Source organism: Malassezia pachydermatis, assembly GCF_001278385.1.
Source record: "Malassezia pachydermatis strain CBS 1879 chromosome Unknown scaffold4, whole genome shotgun sequence".
NCBI lineage: Eukaryota > Fungi > Basidiomycota > Malasseziomycetes > Malasseziales > Malasseziaceae > Malassezia > Malassezia pachydermatis.
In genome coordinates, this window is record NW_017253141.1 from 651468 (window position 1) to 672690 (window position 21223).

The 21223-nt window shown below is 54.3% G+C and overlaps 16 protein-coding genes across 16 annotated transcripts; 8 read left to right on the top strand and 8 right to left on the bottom strand.

The window, feature by feature from the left end:
• Positions 1 to 115: 115 nt before the first annotated feature.
• On the top strand, positions 116 to 1000 carry Malapachy_4080 (acetolactate synthase; the record flags this gene model as incomplete). Its single annotated transcript, XM_018138535.1, has 1 exon — positions 116 to 1000. One exon carries the CDS (start codon positions 116 to 118, stop codon positions 998 to 1000), a length of 885 nt encoding a protein of 294 aa, XP_017991681.1.
• A 213-nt stretch (positions 1001 to 1213) lies between these two features.
• Malapachy_4078 (e1-like protein-activating) lies at positions 1214 to 3373 on the top strand (the record flags this gene model as incomplete). Its single annotated transcript, XM_018138533.1, has 4 exons — positions 1214 to 1473; positions 1502 to 1604; positions 1638 to 3043; positions 3076 to 3373. 4 exons carry the CDS (start codon positions 1214 to 1216, stop codon positions 3371 to 3373), a joined length of 2067 nt encoding a protein of 688 aa, XP_017991888.1.
• A 228-nt stretch (positions 3374 to 3601) lies between these two features.
• Positions 3602 to 4118, bottom strand: Malapachy_4126 (cop9 signalosome complex subunit 7-like protein; the record flags this gene model as incomplete). Its single annotated transcript, XM_018138581.1, has 3 exons — positions 3602 to 3612; positions 3639 to 3987; positions 4017 to 4118. 3 exons carry the CDS (start codon positions 4116 to 4118, stop codon positions 3602 to 3604), a joined length of 462 nt encoding a protein of 153 aa, XP_017991965.1.
• Positions 4119 to 4209: 91 nt separating this feature from the next.
• On the bottom strand, positions 4210 to 6492 carry Malapachy_4088 (glycoside hydrolase family 37 protein; the record flags this gene model as incomplete). The annotated part of the gene is made up of 1 exon (XM_018138543.1): positions 4210 to 6492. The coding sequence occupies one exon, from the start codon at positions 6490 to 6492 to the stop codon at positions 4210 to 4212; it is 2283 nt and encodes a 760-aa protein (XP_017991894.1).
• A 499-nt stretch (positions 6493 to 6991) lies between these two features.
• Positions 6992 to 7487, bottom strand: Malapachy_4090 (60s acidic ribosomal protein p1; the record flags this gene model as incomplete). Its single annotated transcript, XM_018138545.1, has 3 exons — positions 6992 to 7255; positions 7371 to 7428; positions 7477 to 7487. The coding sequence occupies 3 exons, from the start codon at positions 7485 to 7487 to the stop codon at positions 6992 to 6994; spliced, it is 333 nt and encodes a 110-aa protein (XP_017991643.1).
• Positions 7488 to 7749: 262 nt separating this feature from the next.
• Malapachy_4074 (cox17-cytochrome c oxidase copper chaperone) lies at positions 7750 to 8015 on the top strand (the record flags this gene model as incomplete). Its single annotated transcript, XM_018138529.1, has 2 exons — positions 7750 to 7820; positions 7862 to 8015. 2 exons carry the CDS (start codon positions 7750 to 7752, stop codon positions 8013 to 8015), a joined length of 225 nt encoding a protein of 74 aa, XP_017991884.1.
• Positions 8016 to 8543: 528 nt separating this feature from the next.
• On the top strand, positions 8544 to 9212 carry Malapachy_4113 (hypothetical protein; the record flags this gene model as incomplete). The annotated part of the gene is made up of 4 exons (XM_018138568.1): positions 8544 to 8777; positions 8810 to 9065; positions 9095 to 9166; positions 9196 to 9212. 4 exons carry the CDS (start codon positions 8544 to 8546, stop codon positions 9210 to 9212), a joined length of 579 nt encoding a protein of 192 aa, XP_017991578.1.
• Positions 9213 to 9790: 578 nt separating this feature from the next.
• Positions 9791 to 10816, top strand: Malapachy_4104 (alcohol dehydrogenase; the record flags this gene model as incomplete). The annotated part of the gene is made up of 1 exon (XM_018138559.1): positions 9791 to 10816. One exon carries the CDS (start codon positions 9791 to 9793, stop codon positions 10814 to 10816), a length of 1026 nt encoding a protein of 341 aa, XP_017992070.1.
• A 24-nt stretch (positions 10817 to 10840) lies between these two features.
• Positions 10841 to 12133, bottom strand: Malapachy_4084 (xpa-binding protein 1; the record flags this gene model as incomplete). The annotated part of the gene is made up of 1 exon (XM_018138539.1): positions 10841 to 12133. One exon carries the CDS (start codon positions 12131 to 12133, stop codon positions 10841 to 10843), a length of 1293 nt encoding a protein of 430 aa, XP_017991685.1.
• A 142-nt stretch (positions 12134 to 12275) lies between these two features.
• Malapachy_4070 (lipoic acid synthetase) lies at positions 12276 to 13441 on the top strand (the record flags this gene model as incomplete). Its single annotated transcript, XM_018138525.1, has 2 exons — positions 12276 to 13325; positions 13358 to 13441. The coding sequence occupies 2 exons, from the start codon at positions 12276 to 12278 to the stop codon at positions 13439 to 13441; spliced, it is 1134 nt and encodes a 377-aa protein (XP_017991880.1).
• A 1286-nt stretch (positions 13442 to 14727) lies between these two features.
• Malapachy_4131 (hypothetical protein) lies at positions 14728 to 14937 on the bottom strand (the record flags this gene model as incomplete). The annotated part of the gene is made up of 1 exon (XM_018138586.1): positions 14728 to 14937. The coding sequence occupies one exon, from the start codon at positions 14935 to 14937 to the stop codon at positions 14728 to 14730; it is 210 nt and encodes a 69-aa protein (XP_017992026.1).
• On the top strand, positions 14747 to 16148 carry Malapachy_4102 (hypothetical protein; the record flags this gene model as incomplete). The annotated part of the gene is made up of 2 exons (XM_018138557.1): positions 14747 to 16044; positions 16091 to 16148. The coding sequence occupies 2 exons, from the start codon at positions 14747 to 14749 to the stop codon at positions 16146 to 16148; spliced, it is 1356 nt and encodes a 451-aa protein (XP_017992068.1).
• A 10-nt stretch (positions 16149 to 16158) lies between these two features.
• Positions 16159 to 17979, bottom strand: Malapachy_4086 (bifunctional purine biosynthesis protein ade10; the record flags this gene model as incomplete). The annotated part of the gene is made up of 2 exons (XM_018138541.1): positions 16159 to 17800; positions 17837 to 17979. The coding sequence occupies 2 exons, from the start codon at positions 17977 to 17979 to the stop codon at positions 16159 to 16161; spliced, it is 1785 nt and encodes a 594-aa protein (XP_017991686.1).
• Positions 17980 to 19085: 1106 nt separating this feature from the next.
• On the top strand, positions 19086 to 19670 carry Malapachy_4112 (hypothetical protein; the record flags this gene model as incomplete). The annotated part of the gene is made up of 1 exon (XM_018138567.1): positions 19086 to 19670. The coding sequence occupies one exon, from the start codon at positions 19086 to 19088 to the stop codon at positions 19668 to 19670; it is 585 nt and encodes a 194-aa protein (XP_017991579.1).
• Positions 19671 to 19798: 128 nt separating this feature from the next.
• Positions 19799 to 20079, bottom strand: Malapachy_4129 (hypothetical protein; the record flags this gene model as incomplete). Its single annotated transcript, XM_018138584.1, has 2 exons — positions 19799 to 19954; positions 19984 to 20079. 2 exons carry the CDS (start codon positions 20077 to 20079, stop codon positions 19799 to 19801), a joined length of 252 nt encoding a protein of 83 aa, XP_017991975.1.
• A 234-nt stretch (positions 20080 to 20313) lies between these two features.
• Positions 20314 to 21092, bottom strand: Malapachy_4083 (triosephosphate isomerase; the record flags this gene model as incomplete). The annotated part of the gene is made up of 2 exons (XM_018138538.1): positions 20314 to 20951; positions 20984 to 21092. 2 exons carry the CDS (start codon positions 21090 to 21092, stop codon positions 20314 to 20316), a joined length of 747 nt encoding a protein of 248 aa, XP_017991682.1.
• Positions 21093 to 21223: the final 131 nt, after the last annotated feature.

Here is a 21223-nt window from a genome sequence, read left to right on the forward strand (position 1 = left end):
GAACAGCCGGCTGCCGTGACTCATATCTATGACGATGATGCTGGGAACCTACATCCCGGCAGTCTGGCGCTCTGCGCTTCGGACTCGGTCCCTAGCGGCCGAGTCTTTCAGCTCTATGAGGTTCTATTCGACGTCTTCGGATCGTCTTACCAGCACTTCGGCGTTGGAGCACAAGTTGTCGCACCCTCACCGAAAGCTGCCGCCGCTTCCACAGCTCGAACGCCCAGTCATGGAAGCTGGTGTGGCTGTGAGCAACATTCTGTACAATACGCCTCCTCCTAGCACGCAACCCTACCGCCGCCATATCCTGAATATGTTTGTCCAGGATGAGCCAGGTGTGTTGGCTCGTGTATCGGGCTGCTTGGCTGCGCGTGGTGTGAACATTGATTCGCTGGTAGTGTGTGCTACTGATGTGCAGGATCTTTCGCGTATTTGTCTTGTGCTTCGCGGCCAAGAAGGTACTATTGAACAGGTGCGTCGCCAGCTGGAGGACTTGGTGCCTGTGTGGGCTGTCGTGGATTACACGAACACAAAGGTGATTGAGCGTGAGATTATGCTGGTGAAAGTCTCGACGCTGGGTCCTGAGTACTTCGAGCAGAACCATTTGGGTCTCTCGGCGGAAGCGGAATCTGAGGTGGACTACGCTGTGGCACAGGCTGATACGGGCAAACCATCGCGGACGAGTCCCATTTTGAGCTCCACAGAGGCTCTCTCTATTAAGAACGACAACCTTCGCTCGATTGTGTCGCTAGCTGAGCAATTCCAAGGCCGTGTTGTGGACGTGAGTGACTCGGCCGTGATTGTGGAGCTGAGTGCTAAGTCGTCGCGCCTGGACGCTTTCTTCAAATTGGTGCGTCCATTTGGTATCCTGGAGCTTTCCCGTTCGGGTACCATGGTGCTGCCGCGTACGCCTATTAAGTCAGCATGGAGGGGCCTTCAAGACCGTGAAGAACTGGACAGCAGCATTGTAATGGATGCAACGATGCTGCCGCCGGGTTAATGGCCATAACCTGTAAGCAGATAGTCTTAATCTCCCATGTCACCCCCGTAAAGCCAAATCATACAAGTAGATTGTATTACACTGTGCCACGCCCGAGAGGCAGCGACAGAGGTCACGCGGAGGATCGACGCCCCACAGCTCGGAAGTGTGGAGGCCCGTACGCACGCACATCTTGTGTCCGTACGACGTGGATCGTACGAACGATTGGAAGCGATGACGTCGTCGCTCCCTATGGCCCAATTTGCTCCATTCGTGTCCGTGGTGAGCCCCTCGTTCTGGAATACCCTTTCTCATCTTAAACTCAATGAGTACCAACTCAATGATGAGCTGATTCCTGTCCGAGCAGACTACAGCCCCATTCGTGCCATTGTTGATCGAACCACGGGTACATTGTTGGGGGCAGGTTGTCGTATCCGCCTTGGAAGTGAGGGACTCGATGTGCTAGAGTCAGGAGCCTCGTCAAAATCACAAGCGTACGTGTCCCTGCGTCTGACACAGCAGCCAAACAGCCATTACAATGTGTGGCTATGTGAAGAACTTTAATACTATGCAAGAGTTCAAAGCAGCCGACAAGCCTGCATATTTTTACCAAATCGCAGAGGAGGTACGTTTCTAGGCATTCCGTCTCATCTACTAGATTTGGCGGCGACTTTTGGAGGATGAAACAGATGACCCTAACGAGTTTTTACTACTCACCTACGCCGATTTGAAAGACTACAAATACTATTATTGGTTTGCTTTTCCTGCGCTTCTGACCAAGGCTCCAGGATGGCAAATGGAGCCGTATCAGGATGCTTTGTGGACTCCCGCCACAGCAATGTTGGGACACGATACCTATGCACGTATCGGTGAGATCCTTGCTCAGCATGGGCCCATCTCCGCGTGCTTTGTGGATGTACGTACGCCTCTAAAGAAATATGCGCTGCGCGATGGTATGGCATTTTGTGAGAAAGTCCCGGAAGATAGCAGGTTCTTGGTCTTTGTCGATCCTTCCCAGCATGAGCAAGTGCCTGGCTGGCCATTGCGAAATATCTTGACATATGTCTATGTACGGTTTGGCCTTGGGCGTATCCGGGTTGTATGCTGGAAAGACCCCATTGGTGAGTCCGTATCAGCGCCGCGGTCGATGACAGGAACGATGGTCCTTAATACTATGACACATGCACCGTCAGAGACTGTCTCCTGGCAGGGCCGCGATACCTATTTGGTCCCTCGACCACACATGCCTACTGTACCAGATGCCGTGGGTTGGGAGAGGAACTCGCAAGGCCGCTTGGTGCCTAAGATGGTGGCGTTGGGGGAAATGCTCGATCCATATTACCTTGCCGATCGCGCTGTGGATCTCAACTTGAAGCTGATGCGTTGGCGAGTCGTGCCGGACTTGGCCCTGGAGACCATTCAAAGCGCAGAAACGTTGTTGATTGGGGCAGGGACCTTGGGATGCTATGTCGCTCGCTCCTTACTGGGCTGGGGCATCCGGCATATTACACTCGTGGACAATGGACATGTGTCGTACTCCAATCCAGTGCGCCAGCCACTGTTTGAGTTTACGGACTGCCTCGATGGCGGACGGCCCAAAGCCGAAGCGGCAGCAGAAGCGTTACGGCGTGTATTTCCAGGAGCCAAAACGCAAGGTGTCAACTTGGCAGTTCCGATGCCAGGACATCCCATCCCTGCAGCGCACCGCGCGAAAACTGTGGAAGCCATTCGAACACTAGAAACACTTGTTCGGCAGCATGATATTATATACCTCCTCACGGATTCACGCGAGTCACGATGGCTGCCTACTATGCTAGGTGCAGCTCACAATAAATTGGTCATTAATGCTGCGCTGGGGTATGATTCGTATCTGGTTATGCGGCATGGAGTGCAAAGTGTGGATCGTCTAGGCTGCTACTTTTGCAGCGATGTGGTCGCCCCCTCCGACTCCCTCACTGATCGTACCTTGGATCAGATGTGTACAGTAACACGGCCAGGTCTAGCAGCCATTGCCGCGGCCACAGCCGTGGAGCTCATGGCGTCACTGCTGCAACACCCTCTTGCGTACGTATAGGTCCACTAACGCCTCTTTACAGCGCCCAAGCCCCTGCCATGTCCGAGCAAGACGATATGCCGTCACTGGGTATGGTACCGCACCAAATTCGCGGGTACTTGGCTCGATTCCAGACGATGACCTTATCCAGTCGCGCCTTCCATCAATGTACAGCGTGCGCGCCGGATATTGTGGCGGCCTACGAGCAGGATGGCGTGGATTTTGTGTGTGCCGTATGCGATGACCCTGCAATTCTTGAGCACATTTCACACTTGGATGAACTCAAAGCCGATGTCGATACCAAAGAGATTGACTTGGATTGGAGTAGTGACGAGGATTAAGGCCGACTTCGTTTACCACGCCGTGGTGTCATAGTGCCAGATGATGTAGGATCAACGTCGGACGAGAACGAGACCGTTCCAGGCTCCGCGCGTGCGTCTTGAAGCGCTTGAACAAAGGCTGAATGGCGCTGCTCGCTCAACGAGTGAGCAGCGTCCCCTTCTGCCTGCAGTGTGGCGACACGTTGATCAAGAGCGTCTAGGACATGTGCCGCGCGCGTTTTCCAAGCTTCAAGGCCCGCCTGTAAGGCCTGCAAAGGGGACGCACCGGCGGGCAGAGGCAAAAAGTCACGGCCTTGTGTGCGGGTGATATAGATACGCTGCTCAATAGCATCGATACGACCGTCCATCATGCCGAGATCCATACATTCGATGACGAGTGCTTCCACAAACGCAGGATCCGCAGGCACGTCCAGCGCCTGCTGAATCTCGGTGTACTCACATACGTCTGATGCATGGGTAAGCGAGAGAAGTGTAAGACGTTGAAGCTGACGCACTTGAGCCTCTGTCAGCTCTGGGTATGTCGAAGGGGCAGCGTTCTTGTACTCGTGCCATGTACCATGCGCAAACAGGGAGAGCAGTCGCACGTGGGATGCAGACGCCGCATCGTCTTCCAGCTACGTGTGAGAATCGCAAAGATACGTACCGCACGGATGGAAGGTTGTGCATAAAGCGCGCTGTACTCGACGATGCCTGGCCTTGAAGTAACGTCACGTATGCGAGTCACTGCGTCGGTCTCTGTGTCCATTGTCGTGGAGGCAGTGGCAACGCGCAGGGGCCTGGAGCCAAAAAGGGGTTCATTTTAGTCATACGATAGACCTATGTACGCGAAAGAGGAATTACGACTGAGATCGACGACGGTTCTTGCTGAGCATGCCCTCAAATAAAGAAGAGCGACGACGCGTTCGAGCAAAGAAGTCGTCTGGATGCTGACAGGCAGCCACAGCGTTGCGCATTTGAGGCGTCATGTATGTTAAGCCGACCTGGAAACTGGCATTCATCCAGCCGAATCCCTCTCGAGGCACGTACGAAAACTCAGTGCCTTGGTTGCCATACTCGGCATTAACGAGGTGACTGAGAGCCACAGCGTCGAACTTTTCCGGCACCACACCGTTAAAGTCGACAAACGCCGTAATCATCATGTACAGCCATCGGTAGGCCAGACGCTGTGCGTCTGCCATATACCCGTACTTTTTCATGCCTTCCCAAGCCAGCATCTGGTGTGGTGGCCATGCATAAGGATAGTCCCATTGACGGTTAGGTCGTGTGAGCGAGATAGGACCGCGCGACTCTTCGGTACCTGGTACCAAGCCACCTGTGACCTCAAACTTCTTCAGCGAGAGACGCATCATACGGTCTGCCTGCTCTTGCGATGCCAGCCCTGACCACATGGCCCAGAAGGCTGTCACACTCTCATACAAGCTCTGTTCCTCCTCAACGATATCATAGTCATAGTACAGCCCTTTGCCCTCATTCCACAAGTACGTATCCACTTGGATACGACGATGACGAGCACGCAAAAACCAGTCTTGGCTTGTGTGCTCTATCGGGAACGCAGGCCGCATCTGTGCATTACACTTAGTGAACTCATCTGACACCATAAACGAGTCGTTAAATACCTCGCGAATGAGCTCGGCAATGTCAATCTCATACTTGTACAGAAGCGACTGAAGGTCAATGGTAAGCAGGTTGGCACAGCGCCTCTCGAGACGGTACGACGTATCGTGGCCACTCTCACGAACAGCGCGATCGTGGCGGAAGTATTCGTCGAGCTCTGGCACTTCGACCTTTTGCCTGTTGAACAAGCTGGTAAATTCATTGATACTGCAGCCGTATCTCTCTGCATACGGATGCAAGAGGGCCGTAAAGTGCGAGGCTTCCGTCTCTGGCGGCACACCAAGACCTTCGGGGTGGTAGCGCGAAAGACCTGACTCAGCGTGGTAGCGCGGCTCGCACATCCATACTGTAAAGTACTCCTTAATCGCAGCACAGAGAGCGCGGTACAGAAACACTTTGTGCTCATCGGCCTTCTCGGGCTCCATCTCCATCAACGCGTAGTAGACACGGCGGGCATAATCGGTCAGAAAAGGTGGCTGTGAGCGCAAAAGGTAGTAAGAGCGATTGCCGTTCATGATCTTGTTGTAATGCTGGATCTCAAAGACGAAGTGATCCACGGTGCCTCGAGCCAACTCGACCCGTCCATCTTCCAATAGTCCCAGCGCAATAAAGTAGCTGTCCCAGTTGTACAGCTCATTGAAACGAGCGCCAGGAACGACAAAGGGAATTCCGTGCATGCTAATCTCATCGGAATCTTTCTCCTTGTATGGCTTCATCGCCAAAGCGACCAAACCAGGACGCTTGTTCAAATCACGAACAAATCCTGGGGTCAGCACAGAAGGCAGCACATCTACAACTAGCCCGAGATTGGGCCGTTCACTGGCGACTTTGCGGTAGTACTCAATCATGTGCGTCTCGTTCTCCGGTACGTAAATAATGTTGCCTCGATGCGCAGACCGGTTCTTTGGGTCACTTAAGATGCGCTCCAATCCATCTGCATCGATCGTACGCGTCAAATTGTCCCAGAACCTGTCGCGAATCATCCGAGATAAGCGGTCCACGGGGTTCTCGGCCAAACGCGTCTCATCAATGACTGTATGTTTTTCTCCTCGTTCTTTCGCAAGCGCCAACTCTTGCAGAAGATTGGAAAGCATGTACGTGCCGCGCACCATACCTGTATCACCATCCACAGTATCGAGACGGATCGCTTTGGGACCAGTATCGATAATACTGATATGATGATCGCCGTCTGTATCTTCCTGGGCCAATAGACGCTCCATTGTCTCGTCAACATCAACGGAGAATTGACGCATTTGTGTCCTCTCCAAGAACGAGGGGTCCGCACTCAGCCTCCGAAGAGGGGTAACACCCTCCTCCCTACGCTGGATCATGCCCCTTGTTTGTTGACGAGCCGTAAAAGCACGTCGTAAACTCTCACTAATGCTCGGCTGGCGGGGCATCTCACCACGACTCGCCTCCAGGCTAGATTCCTCGAGATCTGACATGGACAAAGCCTGTGAGACTGTCTCAGCCAGGGTCTCCAGCTCCGGTTCTGGCACTCGCATGATGAAGCAGAGAGATAAGGTCTCCACTTGGGTCACGTTGATTGTTCATGGTGGCCCGACCAACTCCTATACATGTGGCAAGGCGCATTTGCCGCATTGAATTGCCCACCTAAATTAACCTAGTGCAACGAGCGCACCATGTCAGGCTTCTACCCGCCGACATGCACTACGTATGTCATCCAACTTGATAACCAACCCATCCCAGCAGGCCGGCATGTCTCACTCACCTGCTCCATCCATCTCTACAACTCACAAATCACACACACACACACACAAACTAAGGGAATCGGAGTATATTTTTCACCACTACTCGACAAGCGATGTCTTGTTCAGAGTACAAAGGGGACAATCGACGTTAGCACGCACTCGTGACTGTTAGACACATAGGCCCGCCAGTCTGGGCGGCGCGACTGTAACACCATGGCAGGAGAGCATATTGCAGAAAACGAAATGATGCATTCTTTTTGGTTAGTTCAATAATTACAACCAAGAACACATACTAGTCGAACAGACCAAAGCCCATGTCGTCATCGGACTCCTCCTTCTCCTCTTCCTTCTTCTCCTCGGCGGCCTCCTCAGCGGCACCGCCAGCAGCAGCGGCACCACCGGCAGCCGGGGCAACGGAAACGGCCGGGCCAGCGGCACCGACGTTGGTCAGCATGTCCTTGATGTCCTTGCCCTCAAGAGCCTTGGCGAGCAGCTGGGCCCAGATAGGCTCAACCGGCACACCAGCGGCGTTGGTGAGCTCAACGATCTTGTCGCTCTAACTTGTGTTAGTACTCCATTCACACCGGTAAAGTCGGATGCATGCAAAAATGTCAAGGTCGTCACGTCGACTTTTCACCATACAGCTTTTCGACTTTTCTGTTTATACATACCGAAATCTCGAGACCCTCATCAGCGAGGATCAGAGCGGCGTAAGTAGCAGCGAGATCACTGTAATATGTTAGTATATCATGCTCTTAGGATGACTCCAACACATACGGAGAGGCCATTTCGATAATAGAGGTCTTGCTCGGTAGGGAAAGAGAGGTGGTACATGAACGCGCGAAGTCCCAGGGCTTCTGGGACTTCACGTGACTACTATATAGCTTCACGTGAGGAGATATTCCTATCGCTGGACTCGGAGTCTTGCGGGAGGGTTGCTCCACTTATGTGGAGGTGTGTTCGTTGAGAAGGTTCGGTGGCGCGAGCTACGCAGCGAAGCACCAAAGTCGCGAACGGACACTCGGAACGCCACCTTCCACTTTGACTGCCATGTCGCAGGAAAGCAAAATCAAAACAGCCGCTCATTTAGTGTCGGAGAAAAACCCCTTGGGTATTCGACCGTATGTATGAGGATACTTGTGCATATCTAACTCACGCTAAGGTGCTGTGCTTGCCCTGAAACGAAGGCTGCGCGCGACGACTGTTTCCTCAAATTTGGCCACAGTGTTGAGGAACATGGCGAAAGCGCACGAAAGTGCGAAGAGCTTGTGAAGCGCCATAAGGAATGCATGGCGAATTTGGGCTTTAATATCTAGCATGGATGCTACGATTCATGCTTCTCTCCCGCATGCTTGCTCATGTATTGTGCCGCATAGCTTACGTTTACCACATATACCAACGCTATGAAGATAATTCATTCGTAACATAGAGACAATGCAGTTATACCTATAATTTTGTGTGTATTTCTACCGGTCCACCGACTTGTTGGAATCGCGACGAACGATCATGCTCTTTGTCGATAAAGCATGTGAATTACAGCTATATATTGTTGTCATCGATAGTAGTTCAAGACTTGCATATTACTTGCTCCTCCTGTACCGTGCCCTGCACTACTACATGTTGCAAGTAGAACACTAGTGTCTATCTGGTGTTCCTATCACACATCATGTATGAGTGAGAGAGTGCATGTGGAGATGTCCATACATTCATTATGGAGGTACACGTGCGCTCTCCACGTGGGGATGGGTAGGTACGTGCGATTGCGGGTCACCGTATTGGGGGCCCCCTGAAGCCCACAGTATCGATACTTTCATCTTGGCTTCATCAGCGTTCAGAGACCGAAGATGTCGTCTGCTGAAGCATCTAACGCCGCTGGTGATTACTTTTCGCGCTTGTATGAGCGTGCTTCCGCATTTGTGACTAAGATGACTCACCCTCAGGAGGGTGAACGTCGTCCCTTGCTGCACGGCCAGAGCTCAGCTGACTATGGTACCACGGATGATGTGATTCCCGTACCAAAGCCACGTAAAGTGCAGACCCCTATTAAGGTTGAGGCTAAGGTTTGGTTTGCGAATGAGGTATGTGATCTCTGAAGTACTTACATGTGTAGCGTACTTGGATCTCGTGGCTTCGTACCTCGCTGCTGATGGGTACACTGGCTTTGGCTTTATTTAACTCGGCGTCTTACTACGATCCGAAGCCTGTGTGGGAGCCTGGTCAACCGAATGGCAGCCCTAGTGCTGCCAAGGTTGTGCGCACGTTCGGCATTGTGTATGCTTTGATTTCAGCCCTTGTGTTGCTTTGGGGTCTGTATAGCTACCAGCGCCGCGTTACACTGATTAAGATGCGTTGGGCTGGCAGCTTTGGTACGTTTTTATGCATGGTTAACTCGTAGACGATCTGGTCGGCCCTCCGCTTGTCTGCGGTCTGACATTCATTGCTGTCTTGGCGAATTTTATTATTTCATGTACGTGATTGTCAAGCTAACGCTCCTAGTGCAGCAGCACATGTAAGGATAAAGCGGGCCCTTCTTTCACGGCCTTTGTCTTCCTAGGCTACAGTTCGCATTTCAAGGCTATGATTTTGCGTGTCATGTCAAAAAAATCTGGCCTACCTTACCCATTTATGCCTATGATGATATATTATATATAGCTTTGTAATTGCGGGAGTCCATTATTGCGTCAAGCTGCTCGCCCTCAGCTGATAGGAGTACCAAGCGTACCAAGCACGTAGGCCGATATTGTGCATCTGACCCGGAGCTGACTTTATTTTGCGAAACGTCATCGATATGCAGTGTACGTAAAGTTACTCGTCATAGTTCAGGCAATCTGGCCCGCGTACCTAATTGCCTTGGCTCTAGAGGAAGAAAAAATATCAAGGATGGATACGTGAAATTTCACGTACAAGGCCTGCTACGGTTAGGCCACGTCAGTGCTCATGTACATATAATTGGTTCTAGCCGAGAAAATTTTGGCCGGAAGTCCACGGACTGTCGGACTATGCACGGACGCCACTCGATACGCAACTTAGTCATATATTGCTACAAAAGGTCACACGACACTTCCCTCATTTACCAACTACTCGTGTGATAATGACGACTGTGGATCTCGGTACTGTTTTCAAGGGTAGCCCATCGGGCAAGATCGTTGAGTCGAAGGGTGAGACTGTGACGCTCGGTGATGACCAGGTGGTGATTGATATTGCCTACTCAGGTCTCTGCGGTACCGACTTGCACTACCGCAAGGCCGACATGGTGATGGGTCATGAAGGTGTCGGTGTCGTTACAAAGGCTGGCCCCAAGGTTAAAAACCTCAAGGTCGGTGACCGCGTCGGCTGGGGCTACAACCACGACTCGTGTGACCAATGTGACGAGTGTTGGAAGGGCAACGATATTTTCTGTGAGGAGCGCAAGATGTACGGTTTGGCTGATTTGAACATGGGTAGTTTTGGTGACCGCGTCGTGCTCAAGGCGGCATTCGTGCACAAGATCCCTGATGCGATCGACCTGAGCATGGCCGGCCCGCTGCAGTGCGGTGGTGCGACGGTGTACAGTGCCATTCACACGGCCCGCGTCCAGCGTTGCGACCGTGTGGGTGTGCTCGGTCTGGGTGGTCTTGGCCATTTGGCTGTGCAGTACCTGGCCAAGATGGGTTGCGAGGTTGTCGTGTTCAGCCGCACTGACGACAAGAAGGCGGAGGCGCTCGAGCTCGGCGCTCATGAGTTCGTGGCTACGAAGTCGAACCCTGACTTCAAGGGCGTGAAACCTGTGTCGCATCTGCTTGTTTCCTCGTCGAAGCAGCCGGACTGGGAGCAGTACATCAAAGTGCTTAAGAATGAGGGTGTGATTGTGCCGCTTACCGTGAGCTTTGAGCCGATGACCGTGCCGTACGGTGACCTGCTCTTCCGCCAGCTTGCTATCCAGACCAGCCTGGTCGCAAACCGTCTTGTGCACAAGCAGATGCTTGAGTTCACTGCGCGTACGGGCGTCAAGCCGATTGTTGAGCAGCTCGAGATGACCGAGGAGGGCGTCAACACGGCGTTCGACCGCCTGGAAGAGGGTGATGTGCGCTACCGTTTCGTGCTGAAGAACCCTCGTTTCAAGGGCGTGTCCAACTAAGTACTTTACGATATAGTATATGCTTCATTCTTGTGAATCTTGGGGCGTTGGCCAGTAGCTACCATCAATGGTGTTCCAACGGCGCGACAAACGTTCATCACCGCCAGGCGCACCGTATTCGGGTTTCTCTTCATCCGAATCAGGGTCGATGATTTCACCATCTCCATCGTAGCTAGGTTCGAGGCTGTCTGCACCTGCGCGTTGCTTCGCCCGTACCTTCGCTAGGCCGGAACGAGAGTCACGAAGGCTCATGTCCTTGAGCATTTCTTTCATTTGCTCCTGTTTCGACTTTTCCATCTCTGCCTTCTTTTGCTGCAGCATAGCCTCCATTTGCGGACGATAGTCGGTCATGTATTCATGTCGTGCCTCCTGCACAGCCTGTAAGAAATCATCCATACCTTCTCCTGTGGCAGAAGACACACCGACGGCCCGCAGGTTTTGGTAGAATTCGTCCAGGACCAAACTCATACTATTCATGAGACTGTTGAGGTAGCTGGGCTCTTCGCCACGACTTTCAAATGTAGACGGCGTGCCGTCCTTAACCGGCTCGTCGCCATGGAGTGCTTGTGCTGAGGGATCGCGTGCATGTCCCGAGGCCAGGGCGCGTTGGAACGCCTCAAAGTCCTGCATCCATTCCATAGCAAACGCATGGGGTTGCACGTCGATTTTGTTGAACACTAGAATGAATGGGAGACGCGACTTGTATAGGATACTGCACGCATACAGCATATTACTCATAAAAGTGGCTGGCGCCGTTGTTCGCGGGGTATCCACAACGTACACCAGCACCGTGGGCATAGCACTGGCCAGCGAGTCGGTGATAATGGAGCCTGAGGCCGACCACGTAAATATTTCAATCTGGCCAGGCGTATCGAGGACCACATGCTCGACTTCGTTGGCTCGTTTCTCGACCAGCTGCAAGACCTGGTCAAATTTGGTCGTGAAAAGATTGAGGGAGGTGAGGATGCCACCATTGGGTCCGAGTTTGTACTCTTCCATGACACGCGTATAATCAACTGTATCACGAATGTCTACATTGGGCGCATACCCCAGCGTAGCCACAGCCGGGTCGATATTAATGAGATAAGGACGCGTGGGGCGCGTCTCATGGGTCTCGTTTGTTGCTTCTGCCATAGCTGCTTGAGCTGCGCATTGACCCAAGTGCGATGCCAGTTTGGCGACAAACGTTGATTTGCCCGAGCCGGCCATACCAATTACAATGATCGATGTGGCACGCGGCACAGGAGGAAGGGAAGTCGTTGATGCGCTTGGCATCTCAGCCTTAGTAGATTCGGTGCCTGGTGTTGCCGTCGTCATGGCCGACCGAAGCCCTGAGCAACCGTGGGGCCACGCCGCCTATGGCAAAAAAGTGGATGGGACCTCCACATCATAATTCCCCAATGTAACGAGTGGCGGACGTCATGCTGGTTCGCTTGCTCGCTGTGCCCTCTCCATCCATATGTCGCTGCGGAGCGCATCTGTGGTGCGTGCGGCTGTACGCCAAGTACATACAAATGCGGCACATCCTGCTGCTGCTGTATCAGGATCGCGTTTGGAGGCGCTTCGTCAGCGTCTCGCTAAAGAAGACATTACCATCGACGAATTTGCTGGCAGTGCGCAGCGTATTCCTATGGGCCGAATTCACGAGCCACGCCTGCCATCGTACACTAAAACACGCATCCCAAAGGGACATAACTTTGGCCGCATCAAGCGTGACTTGCGTGGTTTAGGCCTGGCTACGGTCTGTGAAGAAGCTCGCTGTCCCAACATTGGAGAGTGTTGGGGCGGCAGTGGTGGGAAAGAGGCCGCGACGGCGACCATCATGCTTATGGGTGATACATGTACACGTGCTTGCCGTTTCTGTGCCGTGAAGACGTCACGTACACCAGCCCCTCTTGATCCGCATGAACCGGAAAATACCGCGGAAGCCATTTCGCGATGGGGCTTGGGCTACATTGTGCTGACGTCCGTCGACCGTGATGACATTGCCGATGGTGGTGCAGCGCATATTGCTTCGACCATTCAAAAGATCAAACAAAAAGCGGATCACATCCTCGTCGAGGCTCTGGTCCCCGACTTTAGTGGACAGCTCGATTGCGTAGAGCAAGTGGCGCTGAGTGGGCTTGATGTGTATGCTCACAATGTCGAGACCGTCGAACGTACTACGCCCATGGTCCGTGACCGTCGTGCCAAGTACCGTCAGAGTCTGGCTACGCTTGCGCATGCCAAATCTGTGCGGCCTGAGCTGGTGACCAAGACCAGTATTATGCTGGGCTGTGGTGAAACGGATGAGGAAATAGAGCAGACGCTCCGTGACTTGCGCGAGACCAAGGTGGATGTCGTGACGTTTGGCCAGTACATGCGCCCGACCAAGCGTCATATGAAGGTGAGTGAGTATGTCACGCCTGAAAAGTTTGCCGAGTGGCAGCGCCGTGCAGAGGAGCTAGGCTTCCTCTATGTTGCGAGTGGCCCGCTTGTGCGCAGCAGTTACCGTGCTGGTGAATTCTTTGTACGTATGGGCACTACTAATATGTTTTCCAGATTGAAAATGTGGTCCGTAAGCGCCGCGGGGCAGGCACGCCTGTAGAGACAGAGACGGTACAAGCCGTTCGTGCTAGTGCCTAAGTCGTGGTCGCTTCACTGCCGAGGGTGCTAGCTGGCTTTGTAGTTGGCCATGGATATGTGTACACAAGGAATCAAATAGAACTCGATCTGTGCCGTACACCCAACGGGCTTCCACATGGTCCTCCTGGATATACCATGCGACTCGTAAGAGAGGCTCGTGGGGCTTGGCTGTGGTCGTAGTGGGCAACGTTAGGCTATCCGCTGCTCGCTGCCGAGCGCGGCGCGCACCACGTGTCCAGCATACGGTCCATACTGTTAGGGTCAGAGGCACATCTGTCCAGGCGACAGCGTCCGAGGGCAGTGTGTCGATTGCGCGCAAGTGCCAGGCCAGCTCGGCTGGCTCTCTCCACGGTATATCGGCCCAACGACGTGTGTTAGAGGGTGGAAGACTGGTACGCAAAGAGGTGCCCACACATTGTGCGACCTCGTCAGGGAGCCGGTGGGGACCAAACGACCATGCCACTACCCAGCGCCACGTCCGACCTTGAACAAGTTCCGTGAGTGCGTACTGCACATCGTTTCGCTGCTTGAGGTGGGCCACGACAGCTTGTACCGAGCTTAGACGACCCAGCATCGAGGAGAACCATGCGACGCGATGTCGGTACGAGGGCTGTGCGCTTTCATTAATCATCCGTATGACAAAGCCAAGATCACCGCCAGGGGTATACAGTTCCGTATCGCGTGCTGCACTCGGTGGATACGGCGTGTTTTTCCCATGCTGCAAAGCCAGCCTTTCCTCGTGAGAGTCGTAAAAGGGTGGATTACATATGGTGAAGTAGAAATACATCTCATTCTCTGGGAGAGGTGGAAGAACAGTGGAGCGATCGGTGTGAACAAGCTGCAGTCGATGCCGCCATGCATGTGTAGCTTCGTTTGTGTCAATCATGTGCTGTGCTGACATTAGTGCATCGACATCCACGTCGGTGCCGATCATATGCCATGTAGGGTGTATCATGCAGATCAAGGCTGCATAAATGGCTAGGTGTCCAGTCCCAACATCGATGCCTACGACGCGCTGGGTGTACGGCATCGCTTCCACGATCCTTGTGATCCATTGAATGTAGTTTAGGCGGTTGGGGATGGTTGGACACAAACGATCTGGTTCGATGGTACATGCAATTCCGTATGTATGCTGCAGAGCTTGTTGCGTGTACAACCGCTTTTGAGTTTCATCCTGCCAATCTACCACGCCCATCGCATCGTTCGCACGTCGAGGATTAGACGTTGACACATGTGGAGACGACGCCCATGCATGCGCACATCCCTCCACTGCCGCCAGCGTCCAGTCACTTGGCTTTGTACGCGATGGCCGCGCCGTGGCCACGACAGGGCGCTTGGCGCAGCGTTCCTGCCACCAAGGCTGCGCCTACCGTGGCTACTAGTGGCGAGCCGACCATGTCGTCCTCCATGACGAAAGACGGCGGGCCAGATTCCTCACGACAGTCAGCGAGGTCACCGCCGCCGCCCACATCCACGTCGTCCACGCCATTGTACATTGTCTGCAGCGAGGCCGGAAAACTTGTGTATGCCAACGGCGATGAGGGTACACAAACATGGGCTCTGACACAGGCGAGTGTCATTCATGCGATGATCTCGTTGTTTGGTCCCACGTCATCGCTGCAGCGGATTGCTTGGACAGATACCCTATACATGGCCATACTTCATCGGGCGCCCTTGTATGTCGCCTGCATCGCCACGTCTGAGGTGCCGGAAAGCTACATGCAGGCACAACTAGAATACGTGTACCTGGCTATCCTCAGTTTGATCAGCAAGCCACGTCTTGATAAGCTCTTCCAACGCTCGCCCAATGTGGATGTACGTGGCCTTATCGGCCCCATGCATGCCTATGTCGACCGCGTAGTCACACAAATGCATACCACACTTACGCCCCTATGGAACGCTGTGCCCGTGTATGATATGGATGCGTACGTCCGTGAGCAGGCCACCAAAGCCTGTGCCCAAGTGCCTTTGACGCACAGACCAGCGCATTTGCTCTATGTCATGCTATGGTATGACGCGCACTTGCTCACGATTATGCAGCCTAAGCGACATGCGCCTTCGCCCACAGATCTGATGCTGGTGCATGCCATGGTTGAATTTCTGCGCACATCGCCTGCTCAAGATGATGGATCAGATACATGGGTCCCTATGTGTTTGCCTGTACAAGCGCCGCATGGGTTTGTCTATGTGTATGCGAGCCATTTGCACGCGCTATCGTTGGTTGTGGTGTGTGGTGACAAGGACGGACGTGCAGCATGCGAAGTCTACCGAACTGCATTGTTGTCGTCTTCCTGTTGGCCGGCCCTCGGGCGAGCGCTGGCTATGCCGCCGCCTAGCATCGACAGTCTCGGGCTGCCGGGTCTGCGTGGGTTTACGTACGTGTCACGACGGCATCAGCAGGTGAGCGGGACGCCCTGCCTGGAAGCGCAGCACTCACTCTACATCCAGCTTGTCTGTGCGCTGCGTGGTGAGAGTGTCCATGAAGAGACGAAGCCGCTCCCCCCTGCGAGGCGCCCATGGCCGGTGGCTGCGCCGCTGCATATGCTGCTACTACATACGCCGAACGAGGCGCTCTTGGGCTGGCGAACCAAGGCATTTGAGCTGTGTGTATGCGCGAGCCCATGGCTTCCTGCGCCGGCGGTCGGCGAGATTGCGAACAAACTTGTGGCGATTCTTCGTGCTCGAGAAGCAAGGTATGTGGCTATAGCATCTACCTTCTAGTGGTGGAAAAGACGCACGTTTGTGCGTGCGACGACCATATGGTGCGCGTCCGCCGCAGCCACACACGCATCGTCCATCACACTACCACCTGGCGCGGCAATGTACTTGGCCCCGGAACGCGCAGCGCGGTGCACATTGTCCGGGAAGGGGAAGAACGCATCGCTAGCAACGACCACGTCCTTGAGTTGCGCAGCGTGCTGCGCACGCTCTTCTGCCGAGAGCGGCGCAGGCACCGTCTCGAACACCGACTCCCACTGCGCACGCTCCTCGCCATCAAGAGGCGTACCTTCGACAAACAGGTCGATGGCATTGCTCTTCTCGGGGCGCTTGGTCCCCTTCTTGAATGGCAGGTCCAGCACACGCTGGTGCTGACGCAGCCACCAGTTGTCCGCCTTGCCACCGGCCAGACGCGTGCAGTGAATACGCGACTGCTGACCCGCACCAAGACCAATCACCTGGCCGTGCAGCGCATAGCACACACTGTTCGACTGGGTGTACTTCAACGCAATGGTAGCAACGAGCATATCAAGCGTCGCCGACTCCGGCACGTCCTTCGCAGCGCTCACAATGTTTTCAAAGAGCGCGGGCGTAATCTTCAGATCGTTGCGGCGCTGCTGCAACGTCACACCGTACACCTGACGCGACTCGGTCGTCGCCGGCTCGTAGGATGGGTCCATCCGCAGCACACAGTACTTGCCGCCCTTCTTCGCACGCAGCAGCTCCAGCGCAGCAGGCTCGTAGCCCGGCGCAATCACACCGTCACTCACCTCACGCGAGATCATCTTGGCGGTCTGCTCGTCACACACATGCGACAGCGCAATAAAGTCGCCAAAGCTGCTCATGCGATCAGCGCCACGTGCACGCGCATACGCCGTAGCGATGGGCGACAGCTCGCCGAGGTCCGCGACAAAGCACGCACGTGCCTCCGCCTCCGAGAGCGGCACGGCCACAGCAGCGCCCGCCGGCGACACATGCTTGAACGAGGCAGCGGCCGCGCGCTGGGTCGCCTCGCTAAGCTCCTTCACGAGCGCCCATGCATTGAGACCATCCAGTAGGTTAATGTAGCCTGGCGAACCGCTCAGTGCGGTGAACGGCAGCGCACCCTCCTCCACAAACGCCTGCGCCGGCTTCTGGTGCGGGTTCGCACCGTAGCGCAGTGTCATCTGCTGGACGGGCTCGCGCGGCGCCGACGCATACTTCTCACGGAAGTACTGGCTAATCGCCGTGTCGTAGTGCGCCGTGTGCGTAAAGCCCTTCAACGCAAAACGTTCACGGCTCTGCTTCGCAGCGTCACTCTCCTCACCGTACTGCGACAAGAATGTCGAGTAGTCCTTCGGGTCGCACAGCACCCACACACGGTCGTGGTTCTTAGCAGCAGCACGGATCAGCGTCACGCCGCCAATGTCCACCTCTTCCACCGCCTCAGCGATGGTCGGCGCAGGGTCACGCGCCACAGTCTCCTCAAATGGGTACAGGTTGCATACCACAATGTCAATCGGGGCAATCTGCTGAGTCTCCAGGTCCGAGCGGTCGGACTCAAGCGACGTACGCGCAAGAATACCACCGTGAACGGCAGGATGCAGCGTCTTGACACGTCCCTGAAGCATTTCCGGCGCCTTGGTAATGTCAGAGACATCGCTATGCGTGTGAGCCTCGACGCTTTCTCCCACTTACCCAATTTCGATGCCGGCATTGCGCACGGCACGCGCCGTACCGCCACTACCAAGCAGACGCACGCCCTTGGCAGCAAGGCCTTGCGCAAGCTCAATAAGGCCCGTTTTGTCGTACACAGACAGGATCGCCGTCGGCTGCGACATGATGAAAAGGATGAAACGTGGAGAACTACCTCTCCCGGCCTCCTTTTCGATGTAGCCACGTGACACACCCTCGCTCGTCTTGGCAGCCAGCCAGCTCGTTCTACATCGTTTGGCAGCGTAGACGCTATCACGGACCTGTACCCTATTTAATACAAAAGAGAGGACGCACAAGAGTAAGCCCCATTGTGTTACCGCACATGTCGGCGACCGCATAACTGTATAGATGTGACGAACGTGTGGCGCGAACGCATTCACATGCCCTCCTACAGCGATAGCCAGTAGTTCCTCCTTTGCAGAGGTGCAGTGCGATCCAGCTCCACGCGACGTACGCAGTGCAGCAGTAGCGGCTCGTATCTTCGCACATCTACTGCGTTTCCGCCCACATCACGCTTGTTGCTTCCAATAGCACAGACTCACAACGTTCTATAGTACACCCTTGCTCATCAAGGCCATAGCGCGCATGGTTAGTATATGCATATCGTTGAGGCTTTCACATACGCGGATCTGTCCCTACACAGAGACCCGCTTTCCGATAGAATCAACGTATGCGAGAGCCTACCCATACGCATACCGCTCCATAATACACCATGACCAAGCAGGGAGATCCATAGAACCCTGTCGCTCCTCCAAAGGCTACCGCTACCTCCATAGGAGACCCTTTCAGGATTCAGCGCCGAAAGTTGCCCGGGGACTTTCCCTACAGCAGGATACTTATGTACAACATAAGTATGTCTAGGGCTGCATTCAAGTATGAGCGGTCCTTTGCGCGTCCCCTCGTCTGTATGGTATAAGACGCCCTGCTACGCCCACCCTTTTGGGCACAACGAAGCAGGACAGAAAAACCATCAGCGAGGGCAAGCGCGGCAGACCACTTTGTGTCACGTGAATATACCTCCGCATGGAAGTTACTTGGTGCCTGTGCTGTGGCCTGCGTGCACAAGCAATGCCACGCCTGCGGCGACTGTCGCTCGAGTAACATCCACCACGCACTTGACACTTGGCCTACATATGAAGCAGCTGCCACTTTTTTCCTTCTCGCTCCTTTACACCTGACGCGGCTAGTCCCATCCCCTATTCCCCTCCCTCATTTTTACGTCCCCTTCCCAATGTACCCTTCCTTGAACAAGTTCAACGCGGCTGGCCTGGCGCCAGAGCACTCGATGATTCTCCCAGAGCGCGAGATGGTGGACGATGAGGCATCCATTATGCAAGGACTTGCGCAGATTCACTCTCAATCGGATGAAGCGCTGGCGCATGTGCTCGCTCCTGAAATCATTTATACAGCACCGACGGGCGACGTGATTGTCGGCAAAAAGGCTGTGTTGCAGCGTCTGCACACAGATGCGGCCTCGCATATGGGTACTACACCTCGCCAGCGTCTTCTTCAGACGCCAGAGTCACTGCCTCCGCGCACCATGGTAATTGACCAACTGAGTGCCAACGGCACTCGCAGCCTCCTCGTGCTTAAACGTCGTGCCCATGATGGCCTCGTGTCGAGTCTTACCGAGGAGGAAGGCCACCGTAAGGCTACAGTGCCACTCGCTACGCGCGCTGGTAGCAACTTGCTCAACTCGCCCACAGACATGATGGTGTCGCCATGCACTTCTAAACTCAATTTGGCGAAGCGCCGTCATTATATGAAGGCCAAGCCGACCAACCTTTTCGCTGGTATGACGGCCCACCCTATGTAATGAGTGACGCCTTTTTTTTCTCTCCCACACATTCCCCCTACCTTTTCTTTGGTGGTAACATTTTGTTGCTTTGTTTTAGTATGCTAGTTGCTCATAATCGTCGCATATGACCTATATACGTTGTTGCGTCAAGCTAGTCGTTTCGGTTCCGAATCTGGTGATGTATGCATAGGCTGGATACTTCGTAATTCTTTTTCACGCTCCTGGTTTCGTCGTAAATCGGCCATGCGTTGCGCCTTTTCACGTTGCCTTTGTTCGTCGCGCTCTACGCCCTTGTACATAGTCTGAATTAGTTAGAGAAAAAGGCACGTACTTGACGCTCACGAATTTGAAGATAATGCACACCAGTTACAATGCTCACAGTAGTAACGATAGAGGCACCTAATGTGAACTTAGCGGCACGAGACATGGTGGTATACAGTGCACGCTATGTTGGTCAATAAAGGACGTGATATGGGAAGGAAGCGATGACGTCTCTTTATGTGGAGTTCGACCGACCAGCGTAAATCAGGTAGGCTAAAAACCTAAGCCATACACGCACTCTAACCAGGACCCTGGCCCAACCAACCTCTCCAATGCCAGAATTGACATTTAGACATACGAAATAACATCTATAAGAGGATCGCATGCTTCATGACACTACTTAGAGGCGAGCGTTGACGATGTCAACAAACTCCGGCTTCAAGCTAGCACCACCAACGAGGAAGCCGTCAATGTCCGGCTGCGAAGCCAGCTCCTTGCAGTTCTTAGCGGCCACACTACCACCGTAGATGACACGCACGCCCTCGGAGACCTTGTCGCCGTGGGCACGGCCGAGCCACTGGCGGATGGCAGCGTGCACCTCCTGAGCCTGCTCGGCAGTGGCGACCTTGCCTGTGCCAATGGCCCAGACAGGCTCGTAGGCGATGACAATCTTGCTCCAGTCCTTCACGTCCTTGGTGGCAGCCTCGAGCTGACGGATCACGACGTCAATGCTCTCGTTCTTCTCGCGCTGCTCAAGGGTCTCACCGACACAGAGAATGACAGAGAGGTCGCTCTCCAGGGCGGCAATCGTCTTCTGCCCAATGAGATCGTCCTGCTCGCCAAAGATCGAGCGGCGCTCCGAGTGACCAAGGATGACCCACGGGATCTCGGCATCCTTCAGCTGGGCAACCGAGATCTCACCGGTGAAAGCACCCGAGGGCTTGTAGTAAGCGTTCTGGGCACTCAGGCTGATCTTCTTGCCATTCACAAGGGGCTTCGAGGGGAGCAGGTACAGAGCCGGGGGGGCGATCACGACCTCTTCGAATGTGAGATAGTCACGTATTACGTACCGGTCTTGGGGTCAAGCTGCGACTCAGTGAGATGGTTAATGAGCGATTGGTACTCCTTCACGGAGCCGTTCATCTTCCAGTTACCACCAACGAAGAAAGTACGAGTCATTTTGTGCAATGTATAGGTAAGAAGGGAAGGGCCGAGACGGATGTGGCCCGCGCTCTGCGCACGTCCTTGACACGAAGTGCCTTCGGTCCCATCGACCGGCCCCGACCGGAGGATGACGTAATCATGAATAC